Genomic DNA, 15,541 nt, shown 5'->3' on the forward strand with positions numbered 1-15,541 from the left:
GAAACTCCTTACAGATTTGAGCAGATTGCAATTATGCATGCATGCAAGCACCACTCAAGGCCTCAGGTGTGTAGAATAAGTTTCCTGGTTCTTAGGATCCTGCCCGTTACTGTGGCATTGGAGTAAAACAGTGAATGAAAACATGGCCAACTGTGCCATATTTCAAACAGAATTATGCTCTGCTCAGGTATCACACTGATGGTTCAGCTAAAACGCTCTAATTCTAAAAAGAAGATTTTAAAAAATCATAGTAATCCAAAGAGTTACATTATGTACGTCCTGTGGGATTTGAGTTGCTCCTTCTTTGAACTGAAGATACTCACAGCATTGCGCTGGGAATTCTCAAAGATTTGCCAATCAGCATGCAGTGAGGTTGTTTTTTTTTACACATTCCCCTGCTTAAACCGAGGAAGGCTCTACTTCATCAGCTTAGCATTCAATGAGAGGTTCCAATGGTTTTAGCAAGAACACAGAATCTCTAGGTCACCCCTCTCGTTTGCTTCTGATCAGATGGAAGGGGGGACATGGAAAGCAGTGCTGTATTTTGCATGCCAGCTCCTCCCTACCATGAGGCACTGCAATACTGCAGGTATCTTGAACCTTCAGCAAAATGAATGGCCAGGAGTCCCAAAGCCAATTTTTGGTCAACCTTTAGCACCACACTGGATGCTGATCTGGAGGGTCAGCCTGCCATTTCTTCCCAGATGTCACTCCTGAAGGCCAGAAGAATGCGGGTGTGAGTATGGTTGCACATATATGGTCCTTTGGAAGCCTAGTCAAAAGTGAGTGATTCAAGTCTTACAACTTCAGTGAAAAGATGCTAGGATGTTGCAACACACCATTAGAGAAAGCTAAATGAATATTCTTGCGTATCCTTCACCAATACTTTTGGCCCTGTTGGTGTGTCATGAATACACTGTAAATAGATATCCATTTGAAAATTTTCACTTTTTAATGAGCATCTCAGTCTTCTGAATTAGCACTCACACACTTGCATATGTTTTACAGGTGCTCTTGCTAACGCTCCAAACAATTTAACCATTTCAACAAGGAAGAAAACGAAATGAGGTCTAGCAAAATAGACGTAAGTAAAGCAATTTACAATATGTTCACAGTAATCTGCATTGTATCTTTCCCCCCAAAACCTATCCACTTTTTGCAGCTCCCCCAGTTCCTTCGTTAGATAGGACAGTGTGAACAAGACACACGTTTATACTTCATGATTTGAACACTCCTTGTCATCTATTTATCTATAAACTTATGAAAAATATCCCCATAGGGTATTTCCCTGTGCAATTTCCAGTAACAAAGGGTTAGGAAACCTATAATAAGTCAGTCAGTCAATTAAGCACCATAAGTGAAACTACACATTTGGAAATAGAATAAACTTGGTCAGAGCAAGCAAAAATAATCAGGAAATTAAACTTTTGCTATCAAAAAGGCAATTTTATTCCCTGAAACAAACATCTGATCCTCAATATGGTGCTCATTAGGCACATGAAAACACTCTTTTTTTTCCTATCAAAAACAAAACTGAGTACCCTGGTATAACCAGATTGATGCCAATGAGGATACCTTGTACATGGTTAACAAAAATCTTAACGTTGTGCTCAGTCTTAAATGTTTACTATAGGTACAGACTTTAGTAGAGAGTAATTGTTCAGGCCTATCACGCTGCAATTTTTTTTAAAAAAAACCCTCTTGTGGATTAAATTTTTTAAAGGACTATCTGGATTGCATTGATGAGTTTTGGTAAGACCAGTAGCAAACCGACAATTGTCATGATGAGATATTATGCATTGGGTCTGTTTTGAAGGTGCTTTAGGGCATGAATACAGTAGCTATGATTTGACCATACACTGCTTTGAGTTGACATGCTGGGCTAAGATTAAATAGCAAAAACTTTAGTGGTCAGATTAGAACAGGACATTTAACTGATGTATTCAAACGTCACATTTGTTACCAATTGCTAGCAGACATTAACATAAACGTTATTTTGGGGGGCAAGTGTCACAATTTCAGATATTTTTGATTACATATATATCTGAAATAGAGAATGAATGAACTGGTGCCTTAAAATGTAGGTATTTATAGGTAGGCAGAATTAAATTATTTAAACAATTCTAAGGTAGGTTTCATTCTAATGCTTTCTGATACTGTTTAGAAAAGCATGACATTTTATTTTTGTGGACTAAATGATTACACTCATAGTTAGCAGTCAAAATTTAAAATAGACTGTTTCAGAATTGAAATGGGTAAAACTCCAAATTACACTTCTGGAGACACAGAATTAACAGGACCATTTGTCTACTTGGGAAATTTTGCCCTGTAAAAGAATCAGCAGGGCAAAATTATGAAAGCACTACACTTTGTTTAACAAAGATAAAGTGTGTTTTTCTGCATTTAAAAATAAATGTTTGCTTTTTGGAGTCAGTAAGTATTGTTCAGAACATTAAGTTACAAATGCTATTAAGACTACACTTTGTGAACTAATGCTTTCAATAATACCAGATAGGGGGAACTAGCAATCCAAAATTATTTTCGGGTTTTGATTTTTTTTTAAAAAAAAATTGCAGCATGGCATGAATTTCATTGCCTATTTGTTTAAAATTTCAATAGAAAAACTGTTTTATATAAATATAAACCCATTTTTCATCTGCTTCTCAGAAGTGCTGCTTTGTCAAGAACATCTCCTATGACAGAAACATTTAGTATCTGCCTTAGCTATTCTTGCACTATAGCAGGGGAAGCCATCCAAACAGGTTATAAGTTAGATTGGCATTAGTATACTTTGGGCTGGTTGTGTGTGAGAAATGTTTTGGAGTACTCTGTGGGAAGTGTGCTATGAGTAAATTGTATGATCACATTTAACTGAAGAAAATTAAAGATGTAAGGAGTAAACAGCTTTCAAATTGGGTCCATGCTATATCTGGATACTGGGATAGCCATGAGACTCAAACGGTCACTCTTCTTCTTTTTGTAACTTCGGTTTGGATAGTAACCAGGCTTATAAAAGGTTCCTGTTTCCAAAGATGTTATTGGGGTCCACAAATTGTTTGACAGATTTCAGCATCCCAAAGCCAACATCTGAGATGCTCTCTTTCAGCCAATGCTTCCGTAACTTGCCCACTGGAAGAAAAAAAAAGGAAGGGGGGGGGAAGAGTCTTTAATATTCACCATAATAGCAGGAGCCAATCAATCTTGTGACCATGAATGAACAAACACTGGGTGATAAATGCTTTTATTCAGAAATGAGAAATGTTTTGCTTTATTTGATTTATTGAGCCCACCAGACTATCAAGCTCATTAAGCGCGATGTACTCCCAGAGGAAGCCTGTGTTCCACACTGCCTACTCTCTTTACAAAGTATGAAATTTAGATAAAGTTTAGGCCAAGATGGTGCGTCACATTAAAAATTGAATTAAAGCTGCATATATTTTGAACGTTGTGAGCAGGATATATTGAGATACTGCAAAGGAAACCCCAATCCTAGGGCTTACTCTTTTTATATATACAAAAAACGTGTAGGCTTTCATACAAAGAGGCTTTTTAAATGTTGAGCACTTAAACACGCACAAAGTGGATGCAGCTGCAGGAAGTTACTAAAAAAAATAAAAATCTGGCTAACAAGCCAGGAAGCACTTTTCTCACAAAAGTGGATGGTTGAACTTAAGGCTGTCCCCACTGAGCTCAATGGAACTTACACCTGAGTAAACATATATACGATTGTGCTGTTAACTATGTGTACAACAAAGATCGCCACAACAGTTGCCATGACTTTTGTGCGACTTACTATATCCTAGGCAATACGAGTACTAACTCAGTTTTCTGACTTCAATGATAATCTATTTATTCTATTAATTAAAACTATACCCCACCCTTTCTCCCCAAAGAGCCCAAGGGTGACCAATAGCAAGTGATGAAACAATAAAAACAATTCGAATGCAGTTGTGGATCTACAACATTTGAACATAAAAGTACAGATTATTATTAACCATCAGTTGTGTCTTTTAATGGCTGTTAGTTAATTACTTAAGTATTTTAATTATTGACTGGGCAGATACCCATTTGTATCTGCTAGCTTCAACCAGGGCTCCTTTGGGAGGAAGGCCGTGATATAAATGTAACAAACAAGCAAAGGGGCATGATCCATTTGTATAAGGCAATATGCCACAGCACTTGCCTCTTCTACAGATCTGCAACTAAATTCAACCCATTTTGCATGGCCCATTCTACCTAAAGTGTCGTTCAAATAATTAATGATGGGGATTACCAAAGGAGAGCAGAGCATTTTTGTTTCTTCTCTCCGAGGAATACAAACTGTGTTGCAGAGCTGACTGAACAGCGTACGTAGGCTAGGAGAAAAAAAAAAAGCCTGATCTGTTTTCTAAGTGTTTGGCATCAAATTCATACGGCAACCTCAAGCGTATAACCAGCGTGGTTTGGAGAGAGTATGGAAAATGCACGTTTCGTTAGAAAAAGATGGGCGTTTTCCTGCGACCATATTCCTATTCTCTACTTGGCAACACTGACATTCCAAGGACGGCAGAGATCTCTCTCAAGTCCAACCACCCACATTCCAGTATAGAGCTAAAGAGACAATGAATAGTCTATGCTATTATCCGCTATTATCCGTAATATTGTTTCGGCGAAGGTATCCTGTGGTTATGGATGTAATTGTCTCAAGAAGACTGAAAACAACTGGTCCAACAAGATGGAGCACATTAAAGCCACAGCAGGATGTCCGACAGCTAGCCTGGCTGTCTTTCCCCCACCTCCAGTAATAATGCAATTCCACGAGGGACTGAACTGATGTCTCAGCCGCAGCACCAAACAGCCATTGCATATTTAATGAAGTCGCTCACCAAGTGCTTGAAAACAGAAGGTGCTCGGAGTGCATCATTAGTTCTGTCAGAGTGATAATTTACACATCTATCTTGTCACATTTTCTATGCTTTATACTTTTGCAATAATAAATCTAACATACATTTGATTAGCGAACCGGAAAGCCAAGGGGTGTGTGTGTGTGTGTGTGTGTGGAGAAGTGGTACAGCGGACACTGGTGGTCCTTTATGAACGCATTTGATAAAAAAATTAACCCCTTTGTTGCATAAAGGTACAAGCTGCATGTTCTTAGTGCTTACCGCAACTATGGCTAACCAAGGTTTCATTTAAAAAAGGAGCAACACCATTTTGTCTTCCTTGAGGAACAAAGAAAGACTATTTGAATCCGATGGCTATCCGGTGTTTCCGGCCTGCAGGGAGACTTTCTCATTCCTACCTGAACATGCCAAGGATTCTTGCATGCACAGCATGTGCTCTACCACTGAGCTAGAGATACACAAACTTCCTGTCCACCTGGCTGCATAAATCCATGACTTCTCAGTGAATACTTTCTACTAGCGAACTCCCTTGGACCATTCGGGGATATTTGATATGTGATGGCTATTTCACAGATGCAAAGTATCTGTTCATATAGCAGTCACTGAGTGACTGACATACGTAAGTGTCAACCAGCATGAAGGATTCGTGCTGTGTGCTTTTAATCTAGATCTCCTGTCTTGTAGGCTTTTTGCCTGCAAGTCAACCTGTAGCATAGTAATTGGGTATTTTTTGCATTAATTAGTGTAGAGCCTATCATGACTGACAGCCTGCATTTATGCTTATTTGCAGTCCTGGACAGCTATCCACTTGCTTTCACCTGCCTCTTAATATCATTACCTGGTCTGCTCTGATGTCATAGTTAGGTGACTTGAGACTCTAAACTACAACTGCGGGTTGAAAATGCACAACCACCATTTGTTCAATTAACCCATAAATATCACCTAGATGGAGGGCAATGGCTTCTAAACACAACCTTGTGTGCACAAATCAGCTGAGCAATCTGTTCAATGGAAACAGGCACAAAGATGATGAAGTGTAAGACATTTTAATCACTAACAGTATTTGAGAACCTAGAACTTTTGGGAGATTTTTGAGAGCTCTTTCACCGCATGGTGTTTTCCTTCTGGGCACTTATACTCATAATAATCCAGGATCGTCAATGAAAATGTGTTATAACATTCTGCTATGCTTAGCATAATTTGAGGAGTGCAATTCAACATCAAACTCTTCCAATCTGTGCAAGCACTGCGGCTTGCCAGATGTTACAACACACACACACACACACTGTTCTAGGCATTGTCCCAACCCCTTCCCCAAGCCAATTTTGGGAAGGGGCAGGGAGGAGAGGACTATTGCAGAAGCAGAAGTCCTTGCTCAGGGCTTCCACTGATGGGATTGCTTAGGTGAATCCCCAGCACATATCTGCAGACTGGTACCAGCGACTGGCAACACTGAGCAGCCTGTGGCTAGAAATAAGACTTGCTATGCAAGTCTTGGACATGGAAAGGTCTGCAATCCACACTGTTTTTCTGGCATTTTGGAGAATAGTGATGAGGGCATGGAAGGGAAGAAGAAAAAGTGCAGTCTGGCTCTACACGGGAATGTGGAAAATACATCCTAGTCGCCCCTATCAATGAAAATATGCTCCCACTGGACAGAGAGGAGAACATATCAACGCTTGGACCATTGGATGGAAAAAGGTAAGGAGAATTTCGATGAACATTTTGCTTCAAGTCCTCAGTTGACATTGCATATTCATTATGCCATGTTCTCCCTATCATTAGCTCTTGTTGAAGGTTGGCATGAGTTTTAGGTTAAACAAGCTACCTATATACTTAACCTTTTTATTGTTCTTTGTTGGTTTATTTCTGAAGTTTTTTTTTTTGAAGCAACTTCTCTTAAGTGTCTCAAGTTTTGTTTCCACAGCAGGTGGCTAATCCTCAGGAACGTGTCCCTAAGACTGAACAGTTGCTGCATGCGGAAATGGCAACTATTTAAGTTTCTAGAATAAACTCTGCTGTATAAACTATCCAGTCCCTTCCTTAAAACAACAAACACCATGAAGATTGAATTAAACAGGCTTTATATTCCTTATAGCCCCAAGTCTCAGACTACATCTGTTTTGTTTGATACACAAAACCGGAGTTAAAATAGCTCCATTTATCACAACATGATTGTAGGCAGACTAACCAGGCTGTCTGTTTCCAGATAGTGAAAGCAACTGTTATTAATCACAATTATAGGGCAAACACTGAAGAGGAATTGCATCAATATTCTTCCTCACAGAGGAACTAAAAAGCAATGCTGGGAATGTCGTGGGAAGGCCTGAAGGTCAGTAAATAATAAAAATAATTTAAAAAAAGAGGATACAACCAGTTGAATCCTAAACAGTAAACTCCAGGAACATTAAGGAGGAATTTAACACACAATATTAGATCAAATCACCACAGAAGCGCCATTGGCAAAGCGGTGTGTGTGTGTGTGTGTGTGAGAGAGAGAGAGAGAGAGAGAGAGAGAGAGAGTTTCAAGCTTGTTTCGTCATGTGGTCTACGCCATAGAAGACGATTGCCACCATCGATTTATTAATCGCCTTCTAAACAAGGCGATTTGCAAGATGGAGGGGGAAAGGACCCAATGTGCCGGGATTGTAGCCATTGACTTAATAATTCCTTATACAGTGGTACCTCAGTTTTTGAATGTAATCCCTTCTGGAAGACTGTTCGACTTCCGAAACATTCGAAAACTGAGGGGCAAAGGGCGGTCTGCCAATTCAATAGAGAAAAGTGTGAAAAACAACAGATACGCAGCGGAAGCTGTTCCAACTTCCAAGGCACGTTCGAAAACGGAAGCATTTACTTCCGGGTTTTCAGTGTTCGAAAACTAAAACGTTTGGCAATGGAGACGTCCAAAAACCGAGGTACCACTGTACCCCATTCTAGTAATTCTCCCACACTCACGTTTTTTGCAGCAGTATTGCATGCCATATTTCTATCTCTAGGATCAGGACAGGCAAGACATTTTGCATGTACTTATATATTTATCCTGATTCATAGGATTGTAGAGTTGGAAGGGACCACATGGATCATCCAGTCCAACCCCCTGCAATGCAGGAATCTTTCGCCCAACATGGGGCTCGAACCTACAACCCTGAGATTAAGAGTGTCAGGCTCTACCGACTGAGCTATACTGTTCTCAAACATGTATACAGAAATGCTCTAGACTCACCCAGTTGGGTCTCATTGTGTTTCTGGTGTGTGGTGATCTCTGCTGTAGAGGTCAATGAGACTGCAGGGGCATGACACCCGCGTGGCCTAACCCCAAACTGAATACTGTGGCCTTGGAACAGTCAGTGACGGCTTAGGCAGCTCAGGGTATCCTACTGCCTTCCTTCCAAAAAGCCGTTCCAGATGTATGGCAAGGTCTCCCACTACACCCTTGCCAGTCATATGGACAGCACAGGGTTAATAGAGAACTGTCAGACCACTGGTTTTAGCATATTACAGTTACAATGATGGCATATAGGAAAGGAGGGAGATTAGTGCCAACTAGCTACTGATGCTACCATATCAACTTGTGCTCAGAAACCATTAGGGAGTCCGTGCAGATCCAGAAGCACTGGCTTAATGTGCTTCCTGATGCAAAAAGGTTTTCATCGGCAGCCCCTTGGCTGGGGCACAGGAGAATATTTCTCCTGACAACCATTTAAAACAGGCGTCACCTAGGGTTGGAAGTATCGGTCTAATCACTGTTAGTTTCACAAATGTGTTCAGTCGTATGTCTGCACCAACCCATTTTCTACTACTTAACTGCATCACAACATCTGAAGGTAGCTATGTGTTATGTATCTGGGTATTAGCGCATGAAATGCAAATCAGATCAGCTCGCTTTAAAACATGGACTGAACCAAGCTCAGCATCATCGCAGAAGTTAACCATGTCAAAATCTTGAAAGTCGTGTTCATAAGAAGAAGTCTCCCAAAGCTCTCCTGCAGAACACGAGTAGCACCACAAAGCTACGTTTAACCGCATTATACAAAAATGGGTATCAAACACTGCTATGTAAGTAACTAGAAACATTACCTCCATGATGATGTGACAGGCTTCCTCCATTAGCAAGGATTTCTTCTCTAGCTGACATCTAAAGAATGCAAATAGCTCAATTATTCACTAAGCTCAACGTTGATGTAGCAAGGTCTGGACAATTACACACCTTTCATTCGTTTTAAATACTAGCAAACAAACAATACAATGCAATTGAGATTATTTACACATTCTGCCAAGTTTAGAATCGGGTTGCATATTGCAAAATAGTTGTATTCCACCCTCCTATTGGGGGATAGGTTTCCAATACACCGTTACTGGAAGTCCACATAAATGAAGGAGGTATAACTCCTCTCAAAGGCTGGCAAAAGATAGGAAGCATCTCAACTTGGAATATTGACATATACAGGGTTGGAGCCATCTACAAAAAGGGCTCCTTCTGTTTGTGGAATTGAGGAAGGGTGGGGGGGGGTAGGGGGACAACAATGCCACACTTCTCCTTGCCGACCTTGTTCTGTAGGTTTCCCCAGCTCTCTGGAGCAGCTTCTCGGGGGGGGGGGTAGCAATTGGCAGAAACTGTTCCCCACTTTTCCTGGTGGGAGGATCTCATGAGCGGAACCTCTGACCACAAGGAGTCTGCCTCTAACCTGCAGTTTTACTTATTATAGTGAATGAGTTACTACAGCCAAGTATTACATAACATGAAAGTGATAAATAATTACAATTACCTCTATTTCTTCATAAACGTGAACAGGGTCGCTTAATCCTCTGTAGTTAAAGCCCAAATAGAAATAGACACAGGCGCCAACATCGTAGGTCTGCGTCACCCTGTGATACAAAACTTATTTGTTAGGTCAAGTACCGCACTGTTCTACACATAATAACATAAGCCAAGCCTGCTGGATTAGGCCCATTGAGTTCAGCATCCTGTTCTCACCTGCAAGGTGGACATCAGCATAAGGGCACCCTGTCCATCTGCGATTCCTGGCAACTGGTATTCAGAGGCCCATCGCCTCCTACTATAGAGGCACAACATAGCCATTGTGTCTAGCAGCTGCTGATAACCTTTGCTGAATCCTCTTTCCAAAATATCTAATTGGGTGCCCATCACCTGTAGGAGCAAGCTCCATGATTTAACTATGAACTTGCTTTTATCTTCCAACATTCAGCTTCACCACATGCCCAAGAGTTCTAGTGTTATGAGGGAGAAAAACCTTTCTATATCCGCTTTCTCCATGCGATGTATCATGTTATGAACTGAAATCCCCAGGACCGTTTTGCCCTTGTCTGAACCTTTTCCAACTCTACAATATACTTTTTGAGGTGCAGTGACGAGAAAGGCAAAAAAGCTGCCTCTTAAAAAACTCAACCCACAATTTCATTTTAACACATTAAAATACTCTAGGTGCAATTACTGGGGGTGGGGTGAGGAGTATACCACCACAAGGGGGAGGAGGAGGAGGAGGAGGAGGACTATGCTTGAGGTTTAATTGTACACTCCTGATGAAGACCACTATGGACAATGGGAAATAAATACGAGATCGCTTTACTAGGTAAAAATGGCTACCAGCACAGAAAAAAATGATAAGATGAAGGCACCAATCCTGGCATTGGGTAATGGGAGAGGGTGGATCTACCAGACAGTATGGTCATGGTGTCCCAAAAACAAGATCTGGCCCTTCCCCCCAACCACCTCAAATCAAAAGAATATCTAGACAGCTACTGCCCCTAATTCAGACTGATTACATTCAATTCCATAGGCAGCTGAAATTTAATGTGTCTTACCGACAGGAAACAAAAGGTACAAACTGAACGCCTCTTTCTTTGCATTCTCTTACTATTCTTTCCTTCACATTTCGGCAAAGGTCTAGAACCCTGAAACAAAAAAGAGATTTGTGTGACATTTATATTGCATTTAAGTAGGTTTTTTTGTTTTTGTTTTACAATTTATGTTAAATTGAAGCACATTTTGTTTCGTTAAAAGAAATGATTCTAAGTTTAAGTTTGTTGTGCAATTTTATCTGTCAGAACTGTAAGTTTATAAGTGTTAGGGAGCCAAGGTTAAATTCAGCTTGTTTGCTTTAAAACACTGAATGCCAGAAAAGAATAAAGTTTAGTAGGATTCTAAATGCAATGTTTAGACATACTAACGTTTGCAATGCAAAAAGAAAATGGCTGAGTTTACAGATGAAAAAAAAAATGTAAAAAGTCACATAGCTCTCCAGGACTAATGGGCTGCTCCTGGTAGAGGAAGAGTTTTGAACACAGTGCTGATTTTTTTGGCCAAATTTTCTTGTTTCTCAAAAACATTTCCTTCTTTGTTACAGCTGTGGCATCTATTGCAATATTTTGCCCAACAGCTCACCACTTAGGTTTCCTCTTACAATTATTAATGTAGGTGTATCTACTGCATAATCTGACAAAGCAGCCCCACACCAGGCACCCCCAAACTTCAGCCCTCCAGATGTTTTGGACTACAATTCCCATCATCCCTGACCACTGGTCCTGTTAGCTAGGGATCATGGGAATTGTAGGCCAAAACATCTGGAGGGCCACAGTTTGGGGATGCCTGGTATACAGTATTTCTGCCAAGCTCCTCCTAATATTAATCCTGCAACAGATAACATGGCCCACACTTACTCTGTAAATGCTGCTATACGAGATGTAGATGGCATGGCTTGCAAACTGCTTGCATGGGATGCAAGTATTTAATGTGAACTAAATCTACACTTGTTTTTTTCAAAACTGCGATGATAATGAAGAAAGTCAAAATTACATAATGTACAGTATAGATACAGAGGAGCTTCTCACAAATGGAAGGCCTAATCCAGAAAATTGTGTTTATGTATGTAGGACATGAACACTGTATTTGGAAAATGATAACGGTTAAGAATAATTATGCATGTGGAACATGACGAAGCTTATCTAGATATTATCTGTAAGCCCAACGGCTTCCTAGAATTGTAGAACAATAGGACTAGATTTGGATGGTCTTCGGAAATCCGTTATGTCAGCTGAGAGAAATCAGCTGTTTTCTCAATATATTATTGGATAAAAATCAGTGGCTTGTTTAATTCAACAAAGAACCCTCATGAGAAAGTCTACTGCTAAAGTAGGTCACACATGGCCTGACAAATGTATAATATCACCTTACTAATTTTGGAAAGACCTTAGTGACCCTTTTCATATGGTGCACAGGTTTTACAACTTCAGACAAAGCAAAAACAGAAAATGCACTGATTTTACCTGTCCCAGGGAACAGACGTTTCAAACGATTCTCCTATTATATAATGATCCATGCCCAGGTCCTATAGAGGAGATCATTTGCAGATTAGTACTCCTAAAGTTATATATCTATAGGCCTTGAACCTGCTATTTTGTATAATTACAGAACCCAAAACATTCAAGTGTATTAATATTCTGAGAATATTAATTTGTCAAAGAGACCTAGCGCACTCCCAGGACCTACTGCGTAAATTTGTTTATTCTACCAACTACTTCAAATTGTTATAGTCTTTTCAGCCTTTAGACATCAGGAACGCAGCTGACATCTTATCAGGTCAAGTCGTGGTTGTTTTTTAAATCAGGAAGAGATTTGCCACTGAGAATTTAGTAGGCAGTACCCACAGTCCCCAAAGCAGACTAAGTGATGCGCTGGGCTTTGAGAAGGAGGCGTAAGGCTCTGCCAGGGTCCTAGAGCCCTCCTACCTCCTTCCCCAAACTGAAAATGCATTAACTGGGCCTTGGGAAGGAGGACGACTCTAGGACCCTGTCTTCCCTTCCCCTCTCCTCGATAACAGCGCAATGGTGGGGTCAGATCTGCTGCCAAAAGCAAATGGTCTCACCTCACCTCATTGCTGGCCTGTTCCTGAACAGTAGCTACTGACTTTCATATATCTACCTAGTGAGATGATCAGGCAGGGGCGTAGGGAGCTGCTCTGGCACCCAGAGCAGCAAACCTGATGCGCACCGGGGGGGCGTGGCGTTGCTACGTAGTGACTCTGCGCATGCGCGCTACCTAGTGGGTTGCCGGTGGCTGCGCTCCAGCGCCGGGATCCTCTGCTTGCGGCTGCAGCTTTCGCAGAGCGAGGTTTTTTACCGGGCGGATTGGGAGGCGCCGTTGCCCTGCCGCCCGGTAAAAAGCCTTGCTCTGCAGCTTGCTCGCTCACCTGCTCGGCGCACACTTTGCTTCTACCTGCTCGGGCGGGCCAGGGAGGGGTATCAGGGGCTGCCGCTAACGCCCCTCCCTGGCCTGCCCTCGCCTCTGCCCGCCCGAGCAGGAAGAAGCAAAGTGCGCGGCGAGAAAGCAAGCCGCGGAGCGAGACTTTTTACTGGGCGGTGGGGCTCGGCGGCTTGTGAGTTGCGGGGGGGGGCAGAGTGTCACCCCCCTCCAGGGTGGCTACCAGGGCGGCCCGCCCCCAATGCACGCCCTTGCTACGCCCCTGTGATCAGGGATAGGTAGCTGAGAGATCTTCGTTCAAGCTGTTTTGGGGTGGGGTGGGGGGAGAGAATGTGGATAGACCTGGATTCAAACTTCCTCCCCATCTAATCCTTCCCAAACAACTAAAGCTGACCGATTCATTTGTCATGGGATCGATGTGCATCCTGTAGGCAAAACTCTGCAACTGCACAAATTTTTAGGAAGTGAAACAAGAAAGCAGAGTTGCGCAATATGCATGTTGTTGTTTTGTATATGAAAAAAAGCTCTGAACCATTAAAATATGCAACACCTTTCCCCACCCCCCTTCATTGTCTCCTATACACAACAGCACAGTACATAATGGAAAGTTGAGGTTTTTTTTTTAAAAAATAAGACCTACCCGAAGGTAAGCAATGACAAACGTTAACATGTATCCTCTCTGTCCATTGTCTTCTCCAGCTGCCAGACCACTATAATTTAAGGACAGTAAAATGTCATGATATATCACTTACTCCTATGGCATGAAATGGTTTACAGCAATGTTGTTTCCAATCAAGAATTTAGGCAGGTAAATTAAGTTCCGTTTAAAATGCCCCGTTTTAACTGACTTCATGGAAGCTGCTCTGGGAGCCATTTTGGCTGAAGACTGGGGTATAAATGCTCTAAATAAATACATATACATACAATATAAATACAGTAGCAGTGGCAGGACAGCCTTAACTCATTTCCTCTGAAGAAAAAGTAAAATACAAGGCGTGTAGGAACAACATATCAAAGTGACAGGCAGTCATATCTCATTTACTTTTATTATTTTAAAATTCAAGTAGTCACTTCTACCCTTCTGGTTCTTGTTAGTTTGCTAGGTTTAAATAACGGGCAAATCTAATCTAGATTTTGTCCAGCTTCCCTTCATAATCCTAATTTAGTTTTAAAACTAGAGCTCAGGCCTTTTGGAGATCCAAAAGATCCACAAGAGGGAGAGATTTCTGCTACCTGGCAGTATGAAATAAGACTACCTATCTTCCTTCTTTCTTTCTTTCTTTCTTTGGCGATCACTCATAGCTGAGTAAGATTGTCTTCCATAAACATGGTTTTAACAATGACTCCGTAAGTGACTGTGGAGGCCAATTCTGGATCCACACATCCTTCCACAGTGGGGACATTGGTTTCCGGGCGGGAGTTGATTGTGGTGTGGATTTGCCAAGCGTGCCCTCCTCTTAGCATGTTTCTCCCTTGCGTCCTGAGTTCGAGTGTCTTCAAAGTCTATGACACCTTTGGTAAAGGCTGTTCTCTAATTGGAGCGCTCGCAGGCAATTGTTGGTGTTATATTACAATTTTTTTTGCCTTGAGACAGTCTTTAAACCTCTTTTGTTGACCACCAAGCATTTTGGTTTCCCTGCGAATGTCCCGGCCCTCAAACACCCTGCACTTCGATCGGGAGAAAGCCACACTCGCAGAGCTCAGGCAATGCTGGATTTCAGCATCAATGTTGGCCCTTGTGGAAAGATAACTGCCCAGGGAGAAGTGATCGGCATTTTCCAATGTTACATCACTGAGTTGCATTTGTGGCACTGCAGAGGGGTTATTTTGTAATTGTTGGTGCAGCACTTTGGTTTTTGGGATGCTGAGTGATAGGCCAAGATTTTTGTTAAGTTTCTGCAAAGATATTTAGGATGGTTTGGAGGTCATCCTCTGAGCGTGCACACAGTACGTTGTCATCAGCATACTGAAGCTCTATGATGGAGTTACGGTAACCTTACTCTTTGCTTTCAGTCTGCTCAGATATAGCAGCGTGTGATAGAAATGTGAGAGAAATGTCCTCTATTTTCAGCGGCATTTTCTTTTCTTTACGAGCTTTTCTCAAATACCAAATGGTAATGAATGAAAAACAGCATGCAGCTTCAACTCAGACTCAGGGGCCAAGGAGAACACTTCTATGCAAACAGCATGTAAGCATGGTGTTTGTTACATACCTGTCTCCCTCAAGTGAGCCCCCCCCCCAATGAAAACCGAAATGGCAGCTTAGCCTGGTTGTGCTGCTGACTATATAGACACTTCACCTGTAAGCTGACGGTTTCACTGGCACATTTGAGGCAGAGAAAACTCTGAAACCCAACCGGGCATGTGCAGCCCAGCAGTGTTCTAGCTAGCCATGGGCAACAGCTGACACCTGGGGCAACTTGGTGGGGTATTCTTG

The 15,541-nt window shown here is 41.7% G+C and overlaps 1 protein-coding gene across 1 annotated transcript in view; it reads right to left on the minus strand.

Moving 5' to 3' along the window:
• Positions 1–1,425: 1,425 nt before the first annotated feature.
• The window catches only part of AGPS (alkylglycerone phosphate synthase), a 51,298-nt gene continuing 37,182 nt past the window's right edge, over positions 1,426–15,541 (minus strand). Inside the window, exons 15-20 of the mRNA XM_035134601.2 lie at positions 13,745–13,814; positions 12,171–12,232; positions 10,710–10,799; positions 9,653–9,752; positions 8,964–9,021; positions 1,426–3,129 (exon numbers count right to left, since the gene is read on the minus strand). Of these exons, the coding sequence (XP_034990492.1) occupies positions 3,008–3,129; positions 8,964–9,021; positions 9,653–9,752; positions 10,710–10,799; positions 12,171–12,232; positions 13,745–13,814 (502 nt within the window). The 3' untranslated portion in view covers positions 1,426–3,007. The remainder of the gene's footprint in view (positions 3,130–8,963; positions 9,022–9,652; positions 9,753–10,709; positions 10,800–12,170; positions 12,233–13,744; positions 13,815–15,541) is intronic.

The sequence above is a fragment of the Zootoca vivipara genome, chromosome 1 (genome assembly GCF_963506605.1).
Source record: "Zootoca vivipara chromosome 1, rZooViv1.1, whole genome shotgun sequence".
NCBI classification, from domain to species: Eukaryota; Metazoa; Chordata; class Lepidosauria; order Squamata; family Lacertidae; genus Zootoca; species Zootoca vivipara.